Here is a 26336-nt window from a genome sequence, read left to right as displayed (position 1 = left end):
ATTTGTGGAGCCATGTTGTTTATAGGCTCAATTTTATGCAAATATCTGTGTTTTGAGATTTCTTCTTTTTATTTATTCTTACACAGGAAGAGTTTTACCCTTTAAATAATATCTGCTCTCAATGTAATTTTTACTAGCTATATAAGATGTCATATTCTTTCTGTATTGATCCCTGAATGTTTAATAAAAAAGATCTGATTCAAAAAAGCATGGGGATGAATGGAAGACGGCGTTTAATACTCCGGAGGGACATTTTGAGTACCTGGTGATGCCTTTTGGGCTCACTAATGCCCCTTCTGTCTTCCAGTGCTTCATGAACGACATTTTCCGAGACTTTGTGGATACATTTTTGATTATCTATCTGGATGATATTTTGATCCTCTCCAAGGATTGGGATTCTCATGTGGAACATGTTCGGACTGTGTTCCGGATCTTGAGGGAGAATTCCCTGTATGTCAAAGGATCGAAATGCCTTTTTGGGGTACAGAGGATTTCATTTTTGGGATTTATTTTGTCTCCGTCAACTATTGAAATGGACCCGGCCAAGGTACAGGCCATTTATGATTGGGTTCAGCCCACTTCTTTGAAGGCCCTCCAGAAGTTTTTGGGTTTTGCTAATTTTTGTTGGAAATTTATAGCAAAATTTTCTAGTATTGCCAAGCCATTGACTGATCTGACGAAGAAGGGTGCTGATGTGTTGAATTGGTCTCCGGAGGCTGTTTCTTCCTTTCAGGAGCTGAAGCGAAGATTCACTTCTGCCCCGGTTTTGTGGCAACCTGATGTCTCACTCCCGTTCCAGGTAGAGGTGGACGCTTCTGAGATTGGTGCAGGAGCTGTTTTGTCCCAAAAGGATCCTGTAACATCTAAAATGAATCCCTGTGCTTTCTTTTCCCGAAAGTTCTCTCCATCTGAACATAACTATGATGTGGGGAATCGGGAACTGTTAGCCATGAAATGGGCATTTGAGGAGTGGAGACATTGGTTGGAGGGAGCTAAACATCAAGTCGTGGTCCTCACTGACCACAAGAATTTGATTTACCTGGAGTCGGCCAAACGCTTGAACCCTAGCCAGGCTAGGTGGGCCTTGTTTTTTACACGTTTTGATTTTGTGGTCTCTTTTCTTCCTGGCACTAAGAATGTCAAGGCTGATGCGCTCTCTAGGAGCTTCTTTGCTGATTCTCCTGTGGTGACCAAGTCTGCTACCATCTTAGGCAAAGGGGTAGTTCTTTCTGCCATCTCGCCCGATTTGAGACGTGCTCTGGAAGAGTTCCAGGAGGACAAACCTGAGCATTGTCCCAGTGGAAAGTTGCATGTTCCTGACCAGTGGAAGAAGAGAGTGATGTCTGAAGTTCATTGTTCTGCATTGGCTGGTCATCCAGGTATTTTTGGTACTAGAGTGAGTTGGTCTTTTTGGTGGCCCGCCTTGTCTCGTGATGTCAGGAATTTTGTGCAGTCCTGTAGGACTTGCTCCCGGTCTAAACCTTGTTCTCGCTCTAGTGGGTTTTTGATGCCTTTGCCGGTCCCCAGGAGGCCATGGACCCATATTTCAATGGATTTCATCTCTGATGTGCCTGTCTCTCAGAGAATGATTGTTATTTGGGTGATTTGTGATAGGTTCTCTAAGATGGTTCATCTTGTACCACTCCCTAAGTTGCCATCTTCCTCTGAGTTGGTGCCCCTGTTTTTGCAACAGGTGGTTCGCTTGCACGGGATTCCTGAGAACATTGTATCTGACAGAGGAGTTCAGTTTGTGTCTAGATTTTGGAGGACTTTCTGTTCCAAGCTGGGAATTCAGTTGTCCTTCTCCTCTGCTTTTCACCCTCAGACCAATGGGCAGAAGAAGAGAACAAACCAGACCTTGGAGTCGTATTTGAGATGTTTTATTTCCGCTGATCAGGATGATTGGGTTTCATTTTTGCCCTTGGCCGAATTTGCTTTAAATAATAGAGCTAGTTCTGCCACTTTGATGTCACCTTTTTTTTGTAACTTTGGGTTTCATCCTCGATTTTCTTCAGGGCAGGTGGAGCCTTCTGCCTGCCCAGGTGTTGACACTGTGGTGGAGAGAATGCACCAGATCTGGGACCAAGTGGTGGATAAGTTATCTCTCTCCCAGGAAAAGGCCCAGTGGTTTTCCAACCAACATAGGACCATTGGTCCCCAGTTTAAGGTTGGTGATATGGTTTGGTTATCATCAAAAAATATCGCTATGAAGGTGGCTTCTCCTAAGTTTAAGCCTAGATTTATTGAACCTTACAAAATTTTGGAGATTATTAATCCGATCTCTTTTCGGTTGGCTCTTCCTGTCACATTTAAAATCCATAATGTGTTTCGTACGTCCTTATTGAAGAGGTTTGTTGAACCAGTAGTTTCTGGGGTGGCACCTCCGGACCCTGTATTGGTTGAAGGTAGCATGGAATATGAGGTAGAGAAGATACTGGATTCCCGTCTGGCTAGACGGAGACTCCAGTATTTGGTTAAGTGGAAGGGTTATGGTCAGGAGGATAATTCCTGGGTCTCTGCCTCTGATATTCATGCCAAAAGATTGGTGCGTGCCTTTCATCGGGCTCACCCTGATCGCCCTGGTGGCGTGGATGAGGGTTTGGTGACCCCTCCTCAAGGCTGAGGTACTGTTGTGAGTTCATTTTCCCCTTCACCATTGAGGTCTGATGAACTCCCTCTTCTGGTGAAGGAAGGTAGTGAGGCTGATTACCAAGCACCTGAGCTGGATGATGATGACTGGGTGATGGGAATTGCTGACTGGATATAAGGCAGCCGACGCCCTTCTGCCTGGATTTCTGCCATTCCCTGCTGGGGTGAGCTGAATTCCTTTTTGCTCTGTCTTCAGAAAATACCTGAGTACTGATATAGTCTATTTGAAGCCTAGCATCTTCAGGGCTTTTTTCCCTATCAGTCTGTTGGCTCTTGTTTTGATAGGGTTTTGGCGGATTGCAGACAGCAGCTTTTCTATTCTGTCCTATTTAGTTAGCTTAGGCCCCATCATTTGCTCAGCCTATCTTTCTATCTGTGTGAGTGTTTTTTCATCTTGCTTCACCGTCATTATTTGTTGGGGCTGCCTATTGCTTTGGGGTCTGCTCTGGGGCAGTTTAGATTTCCCTTTCTGTCTAGGCTATTTAGTTCTCCTGCTGTGATCGAGGGGTCTAGGGCACCGTAGGAACCCCCCACGGCTACTGCTAGTTGTTATTGATAGGTTCAGGGGTCTGCAATCCGATAGCTGCCAACTTCTCTGGTTTTCTGGACTTAGCTAGTATTTCTGTTTTTGCCTCCTACGGTGACTCATTCATAACAGGGAGGCTATGGAGGTGTCATGTTTTACACGGGGAGGCTATGGAGGTGTCATGCTGCACATGGGGAGCCTATGGGGGTATCATGCTGCACATGGGGAGGCTTTGGGGGTAACATGCTACACATGGTGAAGCTATGGCGAATCTTGCTGCACATGGTGAGGCTAAGGGAAGGCTGTATACTTTCATGCAATATATGGGGAGGCTCTGTGGTGCTCAATAAGTATATGGGGAGACAGTGGGGGCTTCATGCAGTATATGGGGGCTGTTTGTGGCCTTATTCAGTATGTGGAGAGACTGTGGGGCTCATGCTGTATATAAGAAGGCTGTGTGGGGCTCATGCAGTTTATGGGGAGGCTGTGTGGGGCCTTATGCAGTATATGGGGAAACTGGGGCTCATGCAGTACATGGGGAGGCTGTGTGGGGCTCATACTGTAAATGGGGAGGCTGTGTGGGGCTCATGCACTACATGGGGAGGCTGTGTGGGGCTCATGCTGTACATGGGGAGGCTGTGTGGGGCTCATGATGTACATAGGGAGGCTGTGTGGGGCTCATGTTGTATATAGGGAGGCTTGTGGGGCTCATGTTGTATATAGGGAGGCTGTGTGGGGCTCATGTTGTATATAGGGAGGCTGTGTGGGGCTCATGTCGCATATGTAGTAGGTTGTGTGAGGCTCATGCTGTATATAAGGGGCTGTGGGGGGGTTCAAAGATATATAAGGGGGTGTCAGCATACTTAATTATGCTAAATATTAAGAGATACAATTAATATTAATAAATTAATATTGAGTAGAATTAATTTCAAGCTATTAGTTCGGCCTTCCACAACAGTCATAGTCTCTCATGTGGCCCCTAATTGCCCACCCCTGATCTATATTAAAGTTATAACCCATATTGCCATCCATTTGTTGTTATAATATCATCTGGTCCTTTCATAAATGCTGATGTAGTGTCTGCCATTACTATCTCTTGCAAAGGGACATTACATAATCTGACTGCTCTAACTTTAAAGACCCCTTCCCTATTTAGACTCCAGAATCGCCCTTCTTTAACATTATTTAACAGTAAGCACTCTTATGAGCTAGTTTTCAGGGAAATTGGAGGTTTTGCACCATTTCCAATTTGCTGTAAGGGTTCATGCACAAGACTGTAAAAATAGGACAAGTGCAATACATTGATTTGATGGATAGCCCTCCTCCTCATGTTGTTCTATGGGGCCGTGCACATGTCAGATTTTTTTTTTTCCTCTGACCCACTTGTTCTGAGGAAAAAAATAATAATTAGATGCAACTTTACATTCTAACGGATTGCACTTGCCATTCATGTGCATGGGTCCGTGAAAAAAAATCAGACTGCTCTTGGATGACATTCAAGTTCGGTCTCATTTTTACAGACTGACAGAATGGAGAAGATGGAGAATTTTTTTTTTCTCTTCTTCACATATGAGAAAATCAGATCACTCTCTGATGACACTCTGATCAGAGTTTTATTAGAGTGTGGTTGACATATTCGGACCAAATTCTTGAGGTGAGAGAAAAAAAGCCCTAAGCCCGAGTGACGCTTTATGGAAACATTTGATGAAGCTGGTGAATTTGAGCTTCTAAAGATTAATTTACCTTCGGATATATAGCTCTGGTGGTAATAATTCTGCCTCGTTTCACAGCATACCAAGAAGTGTTTTCTTTGCTGTTACTGACATGAAGACACTGATTGACACAAAGATGTATACATTGTGTCGTCATGATTATAGATGATACACAAAGCTGGATGCAGTGTTATCCTGCGGACCGTGAGTTACTTCCTTCAATTTGATCCAATTTCATACTATTCTATAGACGGGCTAAATAATAAATTAACACATGACTGCAAGGAATATCAACCTTTTTTTAATTTATTTTTTGGCCAATTTGCCCCATAATGGCCTAGAGTTATATTTAGAAACCTGAAGACTATAAGTGTTAAATGTCTATATGTCAGGGCAATAATAATAATCACGATAACCCCACAAATCACCTCTAGGCATCTAAAGAAACCCCCAGATACATGTATTGGTTATTACAATGGCCCGTTATATTTATAGACTGTGACTTTATGGACATTGCCAACCCTGAGTATGCCACATCGCTCAATCCTGCAAACACTTCTTGCTTCATATAGAGAATGAGGTGATGACTTTATGAAGATTCCTCCCAGAAAAATTTCACATTGACATCCTTCATCTTCTCTTTGTAGATTTTATCGAAATATTCACTCTGAGCTACTGTAAAATGGTTCTTCCAATCACCGGCTATACCTGTATAAACAGTGCAATAATGGGAACATCACATTAATTGTAAGCATAATAGTAATTTCTGTCAATTGCAGAATAAAACTTCCTGCCTCTTTTGTTTCCAAGTTTTTTTTTTAAAGGTAACATTTATTCCAGATTGCTTTAATATGACCTGAGCATCATAATTCTCCAAGCACAAAGCCACGACAGTGCATCTATAGACTTCTTTATGCCTCTATATTCCCAACTTTAAATCATAGAATCATAGAATCGTAGAGTTGGAAGGGACCTCCTGGGCCTTCTGGTCCAACCCCCTGCTCAAAGCAGGATTCGCTAAATCATCCCAGACAGATGTCTGTCCAGCCTCTGTTTGAAGACTTCTGTTGAAGGAGAACTCACCACCTCTTGTGGCAGTCTGTTCCACTTATTGATCACTCTAACTATCAATCAAGCAAAGTGTTATTATAAAAAAGTGCATAAATTGGGCACAAAACAAATTGGTTCAGCTTCACTGGATTCAGTGTTATGCAAATAATGAAATCTTATATCTGGGGATGAGCGAGTATACTTGTTAGGATTCGGTACTTGGCGAGTAATGCGGTACTCATGGTACTTAAATCCTAGCAAGTAAATTTCACTACTCGCCTCGCAATTTTCGGATCTCCCGCCCGGCATGTGTCAGTCAATCACAGTAAAGCCACCACCTTCTTTGTTGTGACATTACTGTGATTGACTGGCCACGCAGCATCATATGTGTGTGCGGGGGTCTGTGCGGGCTCTGCCGGGCTGATCGCGGGTCTGTGCGGGCTCTGCCAGGCTGATCAGGGGTCTGTGCCGCACAGATCCCCGATCAGCCGGCAGAGCCCGCACAGACCCCCGATCAGACCGGCAGAGCCCGCACAGACATTCTCTGCCCGCACACATAGTCTCCGCCCATTACTCGCATTTCCCATTGACATAAATTGGACTCGCTACTCGTTACGAGTACCCGAGTATTAGGAGCTACTCGTAACGAGTACAGCAAGTCCGAGTATTTCACTACTCGCTCATCCCTACTTATATCACATAAATACATGCATACAAAAACAGTAAAAGTTCATACAAATAGCATTCAATTAAAGCATATTTCCAGTGTTTTTTTCTATTTCAGACCTAGAGTGGTGCTACTAATCTAATATCCCTGACAATAGTACTATTCTTACCAGCCTCCAACTTCAGCTCTTCCCGGCACCGCTCTCATCCTACATCGTCATGTTCTGACAACAACTTGACTGACCGGAAGTAAGGTCTCATTCTGGCTCTCACAGACTTACATTAAAGGGAACCTATCACCAGGTTTGGCCGATACGAGTTACAGCAGCCACCTTTCAGGGATGATATACAGCACTCTATATTGCTGTATATCTGTCCCCAACCCAACCTAGGAAAACTGAAAAATAACTTTTATTATACTCACCTGTGGGGCGGTCCAGTCTGAGGGGTATTGCTCTTCTTGGTCTGGTGCCTCCGATCTTATGATCACCGTCTTCATTCTTGGTTCCTGTGGATGACGCGTCCCTGCATCTGGGTCTCCCTCCCAGGGCTGTGGGGTACTCGGTACCGGGCTGGTGTCAGCGGGATGTGTCACAGCAGCAGTGACCCGGTCTGTGGCCCTGGGCGCCCAAGTAATAGGGGTGATTGAATGGTGGAATGTAGTTAATGGAATAGTTTGTGACTCCACCTGTGGTGTTCGGCAAGTGAGATGTTAAGTCGACGCTGCATGCAGATCCACTGGGACTGATGGTACGGTGCAGCAAAGATGTAAAAGCTCCCCACAGGTGAAGCTGTAGTCCCAGGGCAGTGTAGATGTGGTTGGCATGGGGATGTAGCAGTGCCTGAAGGGTAGGAAGCAGACAAAGACACAGCGGGGTGCAATTTCTGTACCTTTACTTGATAAATGCAGTCCAGGGTCCTGATTACAGATGCTACTGGAGCAGGCTAGCCTGGAAGCAGCTCAGGGATTCTCTCTCAGCAGATGGGCTGTGCAGTCTCCTTCTTAGCGCCTATTTGAGTGAAGTACTCCTAGTACTGAGTTACACTGAAGTTCCTCCTAATTCTCTTCTACTAGCACTCCTCGTATGGCAGACAGCTGTAGCCGCTATTCCTCTCTTGGCTCACTCTGTGCTGTTGTGCCTTCGAGTCTTGGATGGGGGTAGGGCATTTACAGCCTCCTACTCCTCTGGTGTCTGTTGCAGGACCGTTAGTATCCGTACAGCCATGGAGACCAGGCTCCAGTTCATACGCTCACGCTGTGAGGGAGCTCTCTTTCCACAGCTCAACTTCCAGCTTCTCTTCACACGTCTACACATGTGGCCCTCCTCACACTAACTAACCACTCCTTCCTCCTGGCCCTCAGAGAGCACTTCTCCCTTCCATTCCAGTTCAGAGTCCCCCCTGCTGGCCTGGAGTGGAACTGTGTTGCATGTATAGGTTAACTGCGAGAGAGACCCTTTACTGCTTCCAAGCATGACCTCACCCTCCCTGGAGGAAGGTAAAGCCACTGTGGCGGCCATACTCCTGTTGGCACCACATTCCCCCCTAGTGCAAGTCAGCACTCCTGGCCTCATAAAAGAAAACATGAATAACATGTAAACAATATGAAGGTTACAAGATTTTGAAAAATGAAAAATGTACAAAAACCACATGCTCAAAAATAGTCCTATGATGACAAGTCCAAGCATCAATGTCCATGGTCCATTCCTGGGCAAATGGTGAACTATATACAAACTGATGACCACACAAGTCCTGTGGTACAATGTCCATGAAACAAAACTGGAAAATTCAAAGGAAACTCTTACAGGTTACCTGTAGGCACAAAACTTGAGAACAGTTAGATATATACACAATTTCAACATTTACATTTGCTTAGCTAAATACGATATCTGATGGGTGGTATACTTTGCGTAATACGGGTAGACCTGCGTAATACTGGTGTAGTGTGTAATGTACTGGATACACTACTGGTGGTTCTGCGTGGCACAGGGATACTAGATTGTCTGCGAACTCTTAGACTCACCAGGGGCAAAAAAGGTTCACCACTGGCAGGACGAGGGTTCTCTGGCTCCACTGCTGGTGTGGCATCTGCTGCCTGATTTTCCTGATATTTAGGATTTTCTTGAGTCACTTCTTCCTGTGCTATCAGCTGGGGAAAGGTCAACACTGGCACCACTATTGCATCATTTACTTTTGTCCAATTTACAGGGAATTCTCCAAGTATGGTGCTGACCTTTTCTTCTTCTATAGATTGGACGTTATCTTGTTCTTCCATTCTTCCTTTTAGCTGATCAGGGCATAATTTCAAATGATCTCTTGATATTGCTGTTGATGTTTCTCCTCCATCTTTACTAAAAAGGCACACCTTGTTATTGTCAAAGTTTGAGAGTAGAATGGTGTAGGGTTCAGCTTCCCATTGGTCATCCAATTTATGCAGTCTTCTTTTCCTCTTGAGGACTTGTTCTCCTGGTGACAAGGGAATTGCAGGTGCATGCTGATTGTTGTAGTTCCTTTCTTGCTTTTGTCTTGCCTGAGCTAAACTCTTTTCCACACATTCTTATACTCTTCTGTACTCTTGCTGCCTCTCTGTATCCCAGTCAGCATCTGATAATGTTACTTCAGGTGTAAGGACTCCCATGTCCAGATCAATACGCAGCTTACCAGGCCTTGCTCTCATTAGGTAGGCTGGAGTGCAATTGGTGGAATTCACAGGAATGTGGTTGTAGAGGTCTACCAGATCTGGCAACTTTTCTGGCCACAGATTCCTCTCTTCCAAGGGCAAGGTCTTCAGTAGGTCAATCACTACCTGGTTCATCTTCTCACACATGCCATTGGTCTGTGGGTGATACAGTGTTGTCCGGATCTTCTTACAACCATACAAGTTACAGAATTCCTGGAACACTTCTGCCTCGAAGGTGGGACCTTGATCTGTAAGCACTTGCTCAGGGTATCCATGTGGTCTACAAAAGTGCTGTTGGAAGGCTCTGGCTGCTGTCCTGGCTGTTTGATCTTTGACAGGCACAACTACCAGGAATCTTGAGTAGTGGTCCACAATGGTAAGAGCATAGATGTAGCCTGACTGGCTTGGAACCAGCTTCACATGGTCCAGGGCTACCAACTCAAGTGGCTGCTTGGTGATGATTGGCTGTAGAGGAGCTCTCTGGCTATTTTGATCCTTTCTGCGCAGGTTACATTGTCCACACTCCCGGCACCACCTCTCAATGGCTTTCCTCATACCAGCCCAGTAGAACCTCTCCCAGAGCAATGCTTCCAACTTCTTCCATCCGAAGTGTCCAGCTCCATTGTGGTATGCTTCCAGGACCATTGACGCCTCTCTCTTTGGGACTATCACCTGCCAAACCAGCTCATGAGTGCGGGCATTGATACTCCTCTGACACAGCTTTCCTGCATAGATGAACAGCCAACCTATTTCCTTCCACAACTGCTGGGTTTCTTCAGGAGCATCCGACTCTGGGCGTGAGTCAGCTTGTGACAGTAGCTCCTTCACCAGGCGGACTGCGGGGTCATTATCCTGAGTTTCTGCCCAGTCATGATGGGGCAATGAATTTAGGGTGACTTCTTTCAAGCCAGACCGTCTGTTTCTCACTCCTTGAGCACGTTGGGCCGCAAGTGGCCGGTGGAAGGGAGGTAACTCTATTTCTTAAAGAGCCTCAGGGTCTTCTCCTGCATCTGGCAGATTAGGCATCCTGGACAGCGCATCAGCATAGGCATTCTTGTACCCTGCCCGTTCCTTGATGGTAAACTCATAGTTAGACAGCCGAGCCATCCATCGCTGTTCCAGCGCACCTAGTTTTGCAGTGTCCAAGTGAGTCAACGGGTTGTTGTCCATGAAGATGGTAAACTTGGCTGAAGCTAGGTAATGCTTGAATCTTTCAGTCACAGCCCAGACTATGGCGAGGAATTCCAGCTTGAAGGAACTGTAGTTGTCAGGGTTCCTTTCAGTGGGACGAAGCTTCCTGCTGGCGTAGGAGATAACCCTTTCTTTGCCATTTTGTACCTGTGACAGTACTGCTCCTAGTCCCACGTTGCTGACATGTGTACAACACAAAGAGTTTGTCATAATCTGGGTAGACCAGAACTTAATCCCCCATGAGAGCCATCTTCAGCCGGGTGAAGGACCTCTCCAACTCCTCAGTCCATTCAAATGCGGAACTTTTCTGTTTGGCCTTCTTGGACTGTCCCACCAGAAGATTTTGCATAGGAGTGGCTATTTCAGTGAAGTCTTTGGTGAACCTTCGGTAGTAGCCTACCAACCCGAGGAATTGGCGTACTTCATGGAGGTTGCTGGGCTTCGGCCAGTCACGGATGACTGTGACTTTTTCAGGATCTGGTGCCACACCTTCTGCACTCACTACATGACCGAGGTACTGTACTTTGGGCTTCAGGAGGTGGCATTTGGAAGGCTTCACCTTCAAGCCAAAATTGGGCAAGGCTTCAAACACTTCAGCCAGGTGCTCCAGATGGTCTTCATAAGTCTTGGAGAAAACAATGACATCATCAAGGTACAACAGAACTGTCTCGAAGTTCGTGTGTCCCAGGCAGCACTCCATCAGCCGTTGAAATGTTCCTGGGGCAGTGCAGAGCCCGAATGGCATATAATTGAAATCAGAGACAGATTCGAGTGGTAAATGCTGTTTTCTCCTTGTCTTGCCTCTGCCACGGGAACCGGCCAATACCCACTGGTGAGATCCAAGGTGGAAAAGTAGTTAGCAGTTTTAAGTGCAGCTAATGACTCTTCAATTCTGGGTAATGGGTAGGCATCTTTATGTGTAATGCTGTTAATTTTCCTGTAATGAACACACATTCTCATGGTGCTATCCTTTTTCTTTTCAAAAACTATTGGAGCTGCCAGGGGCTACAACTGTCTCTGATAACCCCTGCTTCCTTCATCTCTCTCAACATACCTTTAGCACATTGGTATTGTGTTGGGGGTATAGGCCGGTACCTTTCTTTTATGGGTGGATGATCTCCAGTGGGGATATGATGTTAACCCCTTTTGCCTGCCCAAAATCTAGTGTGTGTTTACTGAATACCCGCTCATATTCTTGTGTCACTCTGTAAACCCCATTTTTCTGGTATGAAGGTGTAGACTCAGTCCCCATTTGCAGTTTCTGGCACCACTCCTCCAGCTGCTTGACAGAGCCATTGTCCTCCACCTGGTCGGATGAGACCAAGGGCTCTGCTGCCTGCATTGCATTGTTACTGACAGTGAGCAGCTTACAACTGTGGCATACCGAGGTATTGTGGCCTCCTCCTCCCCACAATTCAAAAGGCGCACAGGTACTCTCCCTTTTCGTACATCAACTACCCCTCTGGCTGTCAGGACAGTGGGCCTGCTATCAGAGTATACTGGCTCTACCAATGCCTGGTAATCTGGTAATCTTTTCCTCTGAGGCCTATAGCTGCCCGACACCAAATCAACATTTCACATCTGGGGGGTATTGCAATGGGGAAAGCATCACTCACTCTGACGCTGCCAATTTCTCCGCCAGGGAGTTCTACCTGCTGTCTTTGCATCAGGGCCTTGATCTCCTTCTGCAGGACTCGTTGTTCACTGGAACCAGCAGTCTCAGCCACCTGTTGCAACAAGACAATAACCTCGGAAAGACAATTTTCAATTACATTTGTACCAAGAGTCATCATGGGATTACATTCACGTCGATCAATATCCACAACTATCAGACCTTGAGATTTTAGCTCTACCTGACCCACTTTAACAGTAATTTCTTTACATCCTATCTGTGGCAAAGACTGATCATTACTGGCAACTACTGTCAGTTCATCTGTTGGGCCACGGGTAAGTTCAGAGTCAGCCCAATACCGCTTGTAGAGGATATAGGGCATAGTGGTCACCTGGGAGCCAGTGTCCAGCAAAGCGTTCATGGGGATGCCGTCAATCACCACTGGAAGGATCAGTCTCCCTCCAACATTCTTGGCTCGCTGGTTCTTTGGGCCTTGGGATCCTACTCCTGGGGGTTGGCCCTCTGCCCCAGGGGTTACTCGTTTAAAGGACAGAATCTTGCAAGATGGCCTGCCTTGTGGCAGCGACGACAGATGGGACATCCGTCCTGGTCATAGCGGTCGTTGTTCCTCCCTCGGAGTGGTGGGGTTCTCCTCTTCCGGAGCCACGGGACATCCTCTGGACTGGAAGCAAGCTGGATCTTCTCCTTGGAGGACACCTGCAGGGACTGCACGGTTTTAGTAAGTGCAGCCATACCTTTGGTCAACTCCTGGACTTGAAGACGCAACTTTTCTGTCGGATCTTTATCCAGAGTCTATGCATCAGCCTCCACAGGGATGGAAGGGAAAGATGTTGCTTCCTGGTGGTAGGTGATCGCTGGGCGCCTAGGGGGCGCTGGACGGCTGACAGTTGGTTCCTGCAGTACCCGAATAGCCCTGCCCTTGAAATCATCAAAGTCCAGATCAGGGTTTCATAGGGTTATGATGCTCAGCTGCGCTCTGTGGGTACTGGATAGGAGTCCTTCAATGAACTTCTCTTTTAACAGTTTGTCTTCCTCTTTCACACTGTCAGGATCAATTTGCTTGACGGCTCGCAGAGCCTACTGCAGGTTAAGAGCATAGTCCCTCATACTGTCCGGTACTTTCTGTTTACATCCAAAGAACCTCATCTTGATTTCAGCTGCAGTGCGGGTGTCAAAGGTGTTTCTTAGCTTGGCCAAAATCTTTTTAACAGTCTATTTGTCAGTGTCCTGCCAGGCTTTTACTTCTCTCTGTGCTGCACCTGTTAGCTGCCCAATCAGGATGTTCACCTTCTGGCTTTTAGATAGAGGATACACCTCAAACAAACTGCACAGTCTCTCTTTAAATTCACTCAGGGTATGGGACTCACCCGAGTACTGCGGTAGCCAGGCCGCTCCCGGTATGTAGGGCATAGACAGCGACATTATGGGGACCGCTGCGGTGGGTGCTACCGGAGCTGCAGCCACATTGGGCACTGCATCTTGCGCCGCTGAGGGGCTGGCGGGGCGTTCACCGCTGCATCGGCGCTTGCCTGAGACATTCTCCTTCCCCCCTAGTGAACGGTTGCCAGGCCCCGGGGTTGAGCGGCTTACCGGCTGTAGGCCTCAGCTCCTCCCCTTCTCGCGCACTGTCCTCTCTTCCCGCGCGGTACTTCACTTCTTCTCGCTCTGCGGCAGGCTCCGCCCATGAAGGCCTGCTCTTTTCTTCCCACGCGCCAATCAGCGGGATAATGGTGGCAATGGCGCCAATTTCGCACACAGTCTATAGTACACAACAGTCTCTGGCACACAGGACCCGAGGATACCGGGCTCCGTAATCCTGTTCGTTACGCCAAATTGGGTTGCCCTCCCAGGGCTGTGGGGTACTCGGTACCGGGCCGGTGTCAGCAGGATGTGTCACAGCAGCAGTGACCCGGTCCGTGGCCCTGGGCACCCAAGTAATAGGGGAGATTGAATGGTGGAATGTACTGTAGTTAATTGAATAGTTTGTGACGCCACCTGTGGTGTTCGGCAAGTGAGATGTTAAGCCTACGCTGCATGCAGATCCACTGGGACTGATGGTATGGTGCAGCAAAGATGTAAAAGCTTCCCACAGTTGAAGCAGTAGTCCCAGGGCAGTGTAGATGTGGTTGGCACGGGGATGTAGCAGTGCCTGAAGGGTAGGAAGCAGACAAAGACACAGTGGGGTGCAATTTCTGTACCTTTACTTGATAAATGCAGTCAAGGGTCCTGATTACAGATGCTACTGGAGCAGGCTAGCCTGGAAGCAGCTCAGGGATTCTCTCTCAGCAGATGGGCTGTGCAGTCTCCTTCTTAGCACCTATTTGAGTGAAGTACTCCTAGTACTGAGTTACACTGAAGTTCCTCCTAATTCTCTTCTACTAGCACTCCTCGTATGGCAGACAGCTGTAGCCGCTATTCCTCTCTTGGCTCATTCCTTGCTGTTGTGCCTTCGAGTCTTGGATGGGGGTAGGGCATTTACAGCCTCCTACTCCTCTGGTGTCTGTTGCAGGACCGTTAGTATCCGTACAACCGTGGAGACCAGGCTCCAGTTCATGCGCTCACGCTGTGAGGGAGCACTCTTTCCTCAGCTCAACCTTCAGCTTCTCTCCACACGTCTACATACGTGGCCCTCCTCACACTAATTAACCACTCCTTCTTCCTGGCCCTCAGAGAGCACTCCTCCCTTCCATTCCGGTTCAGAGTCCCCCCTGCTGGCCTGGAGTGAAACTGTGTTGCATGTATAGGTTAACTGCGAGAGAGACCCTTCACTGCTTCCAAGCATGACCTCACCCTCCCTGGAGGAAGGTAAAGCCACTGTGGTGGCCAAACTCCTGGGGGCGCCACACATCATCCACACAGTCTGCTCTGTATCGTGCTCCTGTGCAGGCGCACTTATCTGCACTGTTGAGGGCAGAGCAAATGTTACGTGCATGCCACTAGGTTCAGGTAGAGGTGGAACAGGTCTCATGAATTCTTTGGAACTCTGAGGGAACCATTACTCAGGATGACCATGTACTGCAGCTTCCTCAGGCTCAAGATGGATCCACTTGCTCACACAGATACAACTAATAGAAGAAATACTAGCACAGGCTTCCAGTATCCATTGTTTCAAATGCTGCACATCTCGTATCTTCACAGCATAGACAATTGCCTTCAAATGACCCCAATGACCGCAAAGATAAAAGTCTAAGGGGGTCAGATTGAGAGACCTTGGTGGCCACTCACGACCAATGCACTTTCCAGGAAACTGTTCATGTAGGAATGCTCAGACCTGACACCCATAATTGATGGTATGGTGTGGTATATGGGGTACAAAGACAGTGGATCATTCTTCATCAATAGAAACCTCAATACCACTGGACATCTGAAATTGCTACATGATCATGTGTTGCCCTCTTTATGCACTGAAGATGGCACGTTCCCTCAGTTTTTCCAGCAAGATGGTGCACCACCACATTATGGGTGTCAGGTCTGAGCATTCCTACAAGGAATCTGACCACCTTAAACTAGCATTTCTTCTGCGGTGTTGCTATCAGTGTGTCAATAGTGGGAGAAGAGGGTTGCATTGACAATCCAACACAATGGGCAGCACTTTGAACACATTTTATAAGTGGTCATAAACTTGTAAATAACTCATGAAAGAATAAAGTTATGTTAAAACCAAGTACACCATTGTTTTTCTTGTGAAATTCTCAATAAGTTTGATATGGTGTCACATGACCCTCTTCCCACTGGAAAAAATAAAGTTGGATCCAAAATGGCCGACTTCAAAATGGTCACCACCCATCTTGAAAAGTCTCCCCCCCCCCATATACTAATATGCCACAAACAGGAAGTTGATATCACCAACCATTCCCATTTTACTTAGGTGTAATAATGGCCCATCCTGTAGAGTGCTGTATATCAGCCCTGAAAGGTGTTGGCCGTAACTTGTATAGGAAAAACCCGGTGACAGGTGCACTTTAAGTATTGATTTCTGGATCACTCCAGAAAACACTGGAGTGTTCTAGCAGGTCACAAACTGCTGGAGACTGACAGGAGCGGGCCAATAAAAGATGAAAACGTTGGCTGGTAAGTATAATACTAGGGACAGGGAACTTAGATTGGTAACACCACTCTAGCACTGCAATAAAAAAAATGGTGGACTGTTGCTTTAAATTATATTCTAATACAGTGCAATCAGTATAAAACTATCGGAATCCTAACAGGCATTTCTATAGAGAACAAGTATGAGAGTATCGAGATTTGATTAGGTTCTCAGTACGCTTGAATTCAGTACGCGTATATCCAATCACAAGAACACTGCATGCAGTGAGAAGGGGGATTGTGCAGAAAATAAAGTCCAGAAGAGACTCAGATAGCCTAGGAACACTGCTGGCTATGGAAGCTGAGAGGAGGCAATCATAAAAACATCAATGGGAGTCATATAGACACATGGTTAAGTGTGTGGAGAGGGATACAACAAACATATAGATCAGGAGAAAAGTGGAAAAGGAGAATAGTGGTGATGGCTGCTTGGTTGGATCATATCATGGCTAATTATCATGGTAACACAAGCTCCAATCATAAATAAATAATTAAATAATACATTATATAATGAACATAGATATCATGATATGGATGAAATAGGCCCCAATGTTTATCAATGAGATAATCCAAGAATAAATAACGCATGAATAAATATACATCAAACTTTAATCAAATAATTAAATATCCAAACCATGACTGAATCAATAGCTTAGTCCACCGAGCATAGCTGGGTGACAAAATCCCCCGTAACAAACAACGTGACAAAAAATAAAAATGGGGAAGTGAGGGCGAGTGCTGATCTTCTTTCATCGAGACTGGCAGAGAACCCGCTCAACACCAGGGATAGATTCTTACCACCGATTTTCACTGGACCAATGGAAGAACAGCTGACAAACAACATCTGCTCTGCTACCAAGGGCTAATGATAGAACCTGCATGTGATGGTCACAGCTGACCGATCACAAATTGAATGGGGTCCTAAAATCTGCCCAGGTACCATTATAACCATTAGAACAATGAGGGTAATATACTAATAAAAATAATAAAAAATTGAAAATCCACAACCCCTCTAGAAATGTGGATGGCAGACCATCCGGTGAAAGAACCCAATACCGATGAGTATGGTGGAAGATGATGCTGACAGGGTGCCAAATGGAGATAATATATACAGCAACACGTGAAGATAAATAAAAACACCTTTATTAAGATATAAATGGCTGTACACTTAAAATAAATAAATAAAAAGGCATCCCAAATAAATGCGTAATGTTGGATTATAATAACCTACAACATGGGATTAGATATATACCCATAAGGCACAGGCTCAATGCTATGAGGAAAGAAAAATAAATATAAATAAAAACTTAATACAGCCCCCAGGAAGAAATGTGCATGCAGTGCACCAAATGGTAATGAATATCCAAAAGTTGTATATACGCGGTGTACAAAAAATAATAACAACAATGGCTGTGCAAACAGTGTATAATAAAATGAGAAGTGCAATGAAAAATAAAAAAGTGTCTGCTGTGGACAAAGAAAAGAGACACTGCTAGAGTGCCACACAATGTGAAAAAAGAAAAAATGGGAGCTGGGAATGAAAAAAATACCTAATGAGCCAGTGGATGGTGCCTGGGGATGCCTGTGAACGCGCCCCGACGCGCGTTTCAGAATGGAACTTCCTTCGTCAGGGAAGGACTGAATTAGCATATGAATTAATTAATTCATATGCTAATTCAGTCAAAATTAATTCAAACAAGAGAGTACATCAGCCTCTGTAAGCGCCAATATCTGTGCAGACAGTGACTATATGAAATTTCAACTGTGTTCCTGCTGTATAGAATATACAGTACTTATGAAAATGAAGGTACTTAGTGCATAAATTGGCTAATTCATGTGAGCCCATCAGCCACGGCAAGGTGATCTTTCTATGATGGGACCCTAAACCTAATATTTATCAAACATGCCTCTACCGGGCTATAAACCTACAAATTTAAAGGGCAGGTACAATCTAGCATTACTTAAACACGTGTGAGGAGTGCTCAGTCAGATAAGAGGGCAGTCGCAGCCTCCAATAGAAAACTGACCAGCACTTCCAAAGCTAGCGTGAACATTTACAGAATAGAATAGAATATACAGTACTTAAAAAAATGCAGGTGCTTAGCACATAAATAACCCAATTTATGAGGGCCCATCAAGCATGGCAAGATGACCTTTATGTGTTATGTACCTTCATTTATATAAATATATTCTATAAAGCAGAAATGCAGTTCAAATTTCATATATTCAGTGTTTGCATAGATCTTGTATGTGTGATATAATTACATTTAATATACAGTTTTGGCCACTGCCTTTCAGGGCTTATCTACAGCATTCTATAATGCTCTAGATAAGCTCCCGGTCTGACCTGAAAGATAAAAATAATAAGTTTTATTATACTCTCCTGGGGGCGGTCTGGTCCAATGGGTGTCACAGGTCAGGGTCCGGTACCTCCCATCTTCTTGTGATGCTGCCCTCCTGTTGTTTCATTGCTCCCTGGCATCACACTCTTGCGCATGCGTACTTCTCTGCCCTGTTGAGGGTAGACCAAAGTACTGCAGTGCGCAGGTGCTGGGAAAGGTCAGAGAGGCCCAGCATCTGCGCACTGCAGTACTTTCCTCTGCCCTCAACAGGTCAGATAAGTACACCTGCACAGGAGCGCGATGCTGAGGAGCCATGAAGCAAGCAGGAGGGCGGCATCACAAGAAGATGGGAGGCGCTGGACCCGGACCTGTGACACCCATCGGACCGGACCGCATTGGACCGCCCCCTGGGTGAGTATAATAAAACGTATTTTTCTTCTCTTTCAGGTCGGATCAGGGGCTAATCTACAGCATTATGTAATTCTGTAGATAAACCCTTAGGCTAAGTGCACACGTACCGGAACTCTCGCGGAAATTACCGCGAGAATTCCGGAATTCCAGTCCGCGGGAAAATCGCATTTTAAATTCCCGCGATTTTCCCGCGGAAAAACTAGCATTTTGCAAGCGTATTTAGCTTGCAAAATGCTAGCGTTTTCCAAGCGATCTGTAGCATCGCTTGGAGAACTGATTGACAGGTTGGTCACACTCGTCAAACATAGTGTTTGACGAGTGTGACCAACTTTTTACTACTGAGACTGCCTATGTGGCATCAGTAGTAAAAGATAGAATGTAAAAAAAAATAAAAAATGGTGTTATTCTTACCCTCCGACGTCCCGCGCATCCGTTCCCAGTAATCCTTTGTGAAAATGCCCGCGATGACGTCAGTTCTCGCGGGATCGCGACGTCTCGCGGTAATTCGCGATGACGTTGCGCGAATGACCGCGAGACTTCGCGATCCCGCGAGAAGGGACGCCATCGCGAGCATTTTAGCAAAGGACTACTGGGAACGAGAGCGTGAAGAGAAGCGGGAAGGCTGCGCGGGACGTCGGAGGGTGAGAATAACAATATTTTTTATTTTAAATTCTATTTTTTACAGGGATATGGTACCCAAAGCCCGGAGGACAGTCTCCTCTCCTCTGGACCGTGGGTACCATCCGTAATTGTTCTGCTTACTTTTCGCATGGTGTGCACAGCCACATGCGGGAAGTAAGCGGAACAATGCATTCCTATGGGTGCGGGATCGCCGCGATTCCGCAAATTAATGAGCATGCTGCGGTTTTTACCGCGAAGCGATTCCGCCGCGGTAAAAACCGCAGCATTAGCACAGCATTGCGGAATCCCATAGGAATGCATGGGATGCTTATTTTTCGCGTTTTCGCGCCAAAATCGCGCGGTTAAAACCGCCACGGAAACACGAAAAAAACGCCATGTGTGAACGCAGCCTAAAAGGCAGTGGCCGCATCTTATATCGGCCAAAAGTGCTGACAGGTTCCCTTTAATTCACAGTATTCTGTAAATGTGATTTACATATCGATCAACAGTAATCCACAGATTCACACATTCACTGCCTCACAAGTGGATCTGTGTGTTCTCAAATGTCAGGGCTGAGTTTCTGCCCCAGACTGGCCCATATTTAGGGAATGTGCACACGTTGCTGATTACCCTGCGGATTTTTCCGCGCGGATTTGGCTAAATCTGCAGGTAAAATGACCTGCATTTATCTGCAGATGTAGTGCAGATTTTGTGCGGATTTCCACTGCGTTTTGACACCTGCAGATACCTATTATGGAGCATGTGTCAAAACGCTGCGGATCTGCACTAAGAATTGACATGCTGCGGAAATGACCCCGCAGCGTTTATGCTGCAGATTTTTCCACAGCATGTGCACTGCGTTTTCCATTTTAGATTGCCTTTAATGGTACTGTACAACGCAGGAGATTCTGCTGCGGATCCGCAGGGCCAAATCCGCTGCGGATCCGCAGCAGAATCTGCAATGTGTGCACATACACTTAAAGATTGGAAGCCATGGTCAATATCTAGCAATCAAGTGATTGCAAGTTCAAGTCCTCAAAGGCAAGAAAACAAATGGAAAAAAATTATTGGTCTTTCTTTCCCATTCTGTAAATAAAAATAAAAATAAAAAAAATAGTGTAATTTGAATTATCCTGCACAGTGAACACTGTTACAAATATTCTGGAAATGCTGTATTTGGTCACATTGCCTCGAAATAGAATAAAAAGTGATCAAATAGTTGTGTGCACACCATAAAAATTCTACAGTTTTGCCCTGCTGAGGCCTTACACAGCTCCATTGACAGAGAAATTAAAAAGTTATGGGTCACATGCTGACCGACAGGTTAAAGTTAAACTGTCACTTTTCTGTTTAGTGTGTGACCTAGTGTGTGCGCAGGCGCCGGGAAAGGTGAGAGAGGTCCGGCGCCTGCGCACTGCAGTACTCTGCTCTGCCCTCAACAGGAGCCGCGACGGGAAGCAAGGAAGAGGACGTCATCGCTAGGAGATGGGAGGTGCCGGACCGCGACACCCATCGGACCCACATCGGATCGGACCGTCCCTGGGTGAGTATAATATAACTCGTTTTTCTTCTCTTTCAGGTTACATCGGGGGCTTATCTACAGCATTACAGTATACTGTAGATAAGCCCCTGATGGAGGTGGCCACATCTTATATGCGAAAAAATAGGTGACAGATTCCTTTTAACTAAAAAAAATTAATAATAATAATAATAAAAAGTGGGATTAACAACAAAAAGAGGAAAAAAAAGAAAACTCAGAGTGTCAAGAAGGGAGAAATATTAAGTTTATTTCTACATACACAAGGGTTATCAAAGGTAATAAATGTAGGCCACTTACTTAACTTTCTCTGCTACAGAGTTATTGGGGCTGATTCATTAAGACACAGGCACTTTTGCAGAATTTAATGGGGTACCCAGGATCTGTCCCAGCTTGGTTCTGCTCGTTTTGGTGGTGCTGCTTCAAACTGGCGTGGAAATCCCAAAAGTAGCAACATTTTTGCACAGCTCCTCACTGCCCAAAAATCTGGCAACTTTTCAAAGTGTTTTACACTGATTTTATGGCAAAAACACTGCCACGAATGGCCGCCATTGACTGCAATGTGTTAGAAGAATAAAAGTTACCTTTACGCATGAAGGATCCTTTTGTTAGGTCTAGTACTTCAAATGGAATTTCAGTCCAATTTGACATTGCATTTTCTTTCATGGCTTTGAAGGTTGAATGTTTGGCAACCAAGTCAATCTGTGCATCATCTAAATCCTGTCCTAAGAATTTACAGATTCTCACCACACAGCCACGGAGATCCTGCAAAAATGACATTTATTTACACTCATACAGTATATAGTGTATCATTCACATTACAGTACAAGTAATAAGCAAACTTTCTTTTTTGTCACAGATGGTTTAAGAAGCTATGTTTAATATTTAAACTGTACAGAGATGCATTCTAATTCAATTAAATGAGTTGTACCAAGTTTGGAAGCAATTCCCTATGCATATGTAGGAAGGTGTAGAGCCTGTCCCTTCAAGACTGCTAATGTATATATATTTATATTTGACGTGAATACGTGTTATCGTGATTCAAATAGTTTATGCTTTATTATGCCATATATATTAGGGAAGGTACAGTTAGTAATTTGGTCACTAGATGGAGATAGGGAGCATAGACATGATAGGATAATGTAAATAGTTAACGATAGGAGGAGTCATTTTAGGTATAGGAAGGGAGCTTCCTGTGGAGAGGCAGAAAGGAGAAGGGCGAGGACATCCACAAAGCTCGGGGGTCTTAACAGCCTGAGTGGTGTAGAAACCCCGCAACGTTGATGCACATGCTGAGCTATCCAGGGTTCAAGGGGAATAGATCGTACAGCAGCAGCTCCCACAGACAGAGCAGCATCAAGAAAGATGGAAGCAGAGAAACACAGAGAGGTCACAGCAAAAATGTGAAGACAGGTCGCTCCTAATGTGGCGGATAACCTCCAGGGCTGAATCCCTCCTGGCCGGGGCGAAATGGGCAGGGGAGCGCTTTACTGAGGTGACGCTGAATGGGGAGGATGCTGAGAGGCCGTCTGGGACGTGCCATCCTGTGCAATCGTTAAGTGACTCAGGGAAGAGAGAAGGGAAAGACGAAAAGATGTGCTGCATGAACTGTGAACGAAATGCCGTGTCAGAACTGGATGTGCTGTTTCCTGAAGCAATAAAAGTTGTTCAGTTAAGATTTGTCCTGGACTGTATGTTTATTCAATCGAAACCTGTGGCTACAGAACACCAGTGAGACGGAGAGGACTCTACCAGGACTGTGAGTACAGATCGTGTCATGCAGAATAAAAGGCAACCTATTCATGTAGAAGGAGGCCAGGGCATGCGAAGCCAGTTAAGCACAGCCACGACTACTGGCCTGGCCGACTCCTATGTGGCTCCCCTGAGGGTTCAGTCGCCACAGAGGTACTGCACGTCCTCCTGAGGTGTGGTACCCAACTATCCAGGTAAGGTGGAGACACCTGACCACACTCCAACACTCACATCCCACACGCACACCAGTAGTGTAGCAGAGCAACCATGGTGGCTCCCTGCTTGGAACACGAAGAGTGCTGGGAGGTGGGTGGAGCTTAGACTGCACAAGAGAGCAGGAAAATATTAGGAAAAGGTCAGTCTGTGAGAGAAGATCCCCTGAGAGGGATGGAGTGAAGGAAGTGCTGCAGCAGACTCCTGTGACCTGGAGCTGATGGCACAGGAAAGAGCCATAGAAAGCCTGATTCTTCAGAAGGAAGATAGTTTAGTACAGAACGTAAGGAGAAGAAGAGAACTAAGGACTAGGGTCAGAGCAGAGCCCTTCTGTTGTGAGTTCATCTTTCCCTTCACCATTGAGGTCTGATGAACTCCCTCCTCTGGTGAAGGAAGGTGGTGAGGCTGATTACCAAACACCTGGGCAACTAGATGATGACTGGGTGGCTGGAATTGAGGACTGGATATAAGGCTGCCGACGCCCTTCTTCCTGGCTGGTGATTTTCCTGCTGGATTCTTGGAGACCAGTCTGATTCCTGCGTCTCAAAGCTAAGTTTTTCTGCTCTGCTTTGTACTCTTCAGTTTTGTTTTTGTTTTGCCTTGTTTTTTGGGAGTTCTGCCATCCCCGGCCGGGGGTGAGCTGAATTCCATTTTTGTCTCTGATCTGTTGATCTTTTGCTCTGTCTTCAGAATATACCTGAGTGCTGATATAGTCTTTTGAAGCCTAGCGACTTTAGGGGCTTTTTTTCCTATCAGTTGGTTGGCTCATTTTGATAGGGTTTTTGCGGATGGCAGATAGCAGCTTTCCTATCCTGTCCTATGTAGCTAGCTTGGGCCCCATCATTTGCTCAACCTATCTTTCTATCTGTGTTAGTGTTTCCATCTTGCTTCACCATCATTATATGTTGGGGGCTTCCTATTGCTTTGGGGTCTGCTCTGGGGCAGTTTAGTTTTTCCCCTTTCTGTCTTTAGGCTATGTAGTTCTCCGGCTGTGATCGAGGGGTCTAGGGCACCGTAGGAACCCCCCACGGCTACTGCTAGTTGTTGTGGATAGGTTCAGGGGTCTGCAATCCGATAGCTGCCAACCTCTCTGGTTTTTCTGGACTTAGCTGGTATTTTGTTTTTTCCTCCTTCGGTGACCCATCATAACAGAATCACCAGCCATACCGCAGATCCTAGGGTACTCAATAGCAGGAGAGAGTTGTAAAGGAAAAAAAAATAATAAAAAAAAAAAAGTGTCAGAATTTTTTTTTTTTTTTTTGTGTGCATATTTTTTCCTCTATATCTCTGAGGCCGTAGGGGGAATTTTTCTCTCAATGGAGATGAAGCAATTGTCTGATCGTGTGGAGCAGCTCGCTGCTGAAGTGCGGGGAATTTCCGCCTATCTTGCTCATTCACATGCTGCTGAACCAAAGATTCCCACTCCTGATGTTTTTTTTGGGGATCGGTCTAAATTCTTGAATTTCAAGAATAATTGTAAATTATTTTTTGCCTTGAAGCCTAACTCGTCGGGGAACTCCGCGCAGCAGGGTAAAATTGTCATCTCTTTGCTGCGCGGCGATCCCCAGGATTGGGCATTTTCTTTGAAACCTGATGATCCTATTCTGAATAATGTGAACGCATTTTTTCAAGCCTTTGGGTTGTTGTATGATGAACCTAATGCTATTGATCAGGCTGAAAAGACCCTGTTGGCATTAAGCCAGGGTCGGGATTCGGCAGAGTTGTACTGTCAAAAATTCCAAAAGTGGGCGGTCCTTACTACCTGGAATGATGGTGCCTTGGCAGCCCTCTTTCGGAAGGGTTTGTCTGAAACTATAAAAGATACTATGGTGGGATTTCCTGTTCCCTCTGGTCTTGACAATTCTATGTCATTAGGCATTCAGGTGGATCGGCGTTTACGTGAACGCAAAACCACGCGAGAGATGTTGCCACCTGTTGAACAAATGTCTGAACCTATGCAATGTGATAGAGTTTTGTCTAGGGCGCAACGTCAGGAGTTCAGAAGGCGTAATAAGCTGTGTTTTTTTTGTGGAGATGCCTCGCATATTATTTCTGTCTGCCCTAAACGAGAGAAACGTTGAGCACACACGTTTTCTGTGGGTGGTGTTCAACCTAAGTTTCTTTTGGCAATTACTCTGATCTGCTCCCTGTCCACATTTTCCACCAAGGCTTTTGTGGATTCAGGAGCAGCTCTGAACCTGATGGACTTGGATTTTGCTAAACGTTGTGGATTTCCTATGACACCTTTGCGGACGCCTATCCCTTTGAGGGGTATTGATGCTACTCCTTTGGCGAAGAATAAACCTCAGTTTTGGACCCAGGTGGTAATGCAGGTCGCCCCAGACCATCAAGAAAATTGCAGATTTTTGGTGTTGCATAATTTGCATGATACCATTGTTCTTGGGTTTCCCTGGTTGCAAATCCATAATCCAGTTCTGGATTGGAAATCTTTGTCTGTGGTGAGTTGGGGTTGTCGGTGTGCCCTTAGTGATGCTCCTGTTTTCTCCACCTTTCCCCAGTCGCATGATGTTCCTGACTATTTGGCTGACTTTTATGATGTATTTAGTGAGAATGAGTCTGCGTCTTTGCCTCCTCATAGGAGTTATGACTGTGCAATTGAGCTGACCCCGGGGTGTAAATTACCCAAGGGTCGGCTTTTCAATTTATCTGTGCCCGAGCACGAGGCTATGCGATCCTATATTAAGGACGCATTGGAGAAGGGTCATATTAGACCATCCTCTTCACCCTTAGGTGCTGGTTTTTTTTTCGTGGCTAAAAAGGATGGTTCATTAAGGCCTTGTATTGACTATCATGCCCTCAACAAAATTACTGTTAAATATCAGTATCCGTTACCCCTGATTTCTGATCTATTCTCCAGAGTTAAAGGTGCTTGCTGGTTTACCAAGCTTGACCTCAGGGGGGCGTATAATCTTATTCGCATTAAGCATGGGGATGAATGGAAGACGGCGTTTAATACTCCGGAGGGACATTTTGAGTACCTGGTGATGCCTTTTGGGCTCACTAATGCCCCTTCTGTCTTCCAGTGCTTCATGAACGATATATTTCGAGACTTTGTGGATAAATTTTTGATTATCTATCTGGATGATATTTTGATCTTCTCCAAGAATTGGGACTCTCATGTGGAACATGTTCGGACTGTGTTCCGGATTTTGAGGGAGAATTCCCTGTATGTCAAGGGATCGAAATGCCTTTTTGGGGTACACAGGATTTCATTTTTGGGATTTATTTTGTCTCCGTCAACTATTG

The 26336-nt window shown here is 45.6% G+C and overlaps 1 protein-coding gene across 1 annotated transcript in view; it reads right to left on the bottom strand.

Moving 5' to 3' along the window:
* Positions 1 to 5166: 5166 nt before the first annotated feature.
* The window catches only part of LOC141057898 (sulfotransferase 2B1-like), a 190043-nt gene continuing 168873 nt past the window's right edge, over positions 5167 to 26336 (bottom strand). The window contains exons 6-7 of the mRNA XM_073554311.1: positions 21689 to 21869; positions 5167 to 5595 (exon numbers count right to left, since the gene is read on the bottom strand). Coding sequence (XP_073410412.1) covers positions 5477 to 5595; positions 21689 to 21869 — 300 coding nt within the window. The 3' untranslated portion in view covers positions 5167 to 5476. The remainder of the gene's footprint in view (positions 5596 to 21688; positions 21870 to 26336) is intronic.

Source organism: Dendrobates tinctorius, unplaced genomic scaffold, assembly GCF_039654945.1.
Source record: "Dendrobates tinctorius isolate UK_male_01 unplaced genomic scaffold, ASM3965494v1 ptg000001l, whole genome shotgun sequence".
NCBI lineage: Eukaryota > Metazoa > Chordata > Amphibia > Anura > Dendrobatidae > Dendrobates > Dendrobates tinctorius.
Note: the sequence above shows the minus strand (reverse complement) of the source record. Positions and strands in the feature narration are given on the sequence as shown.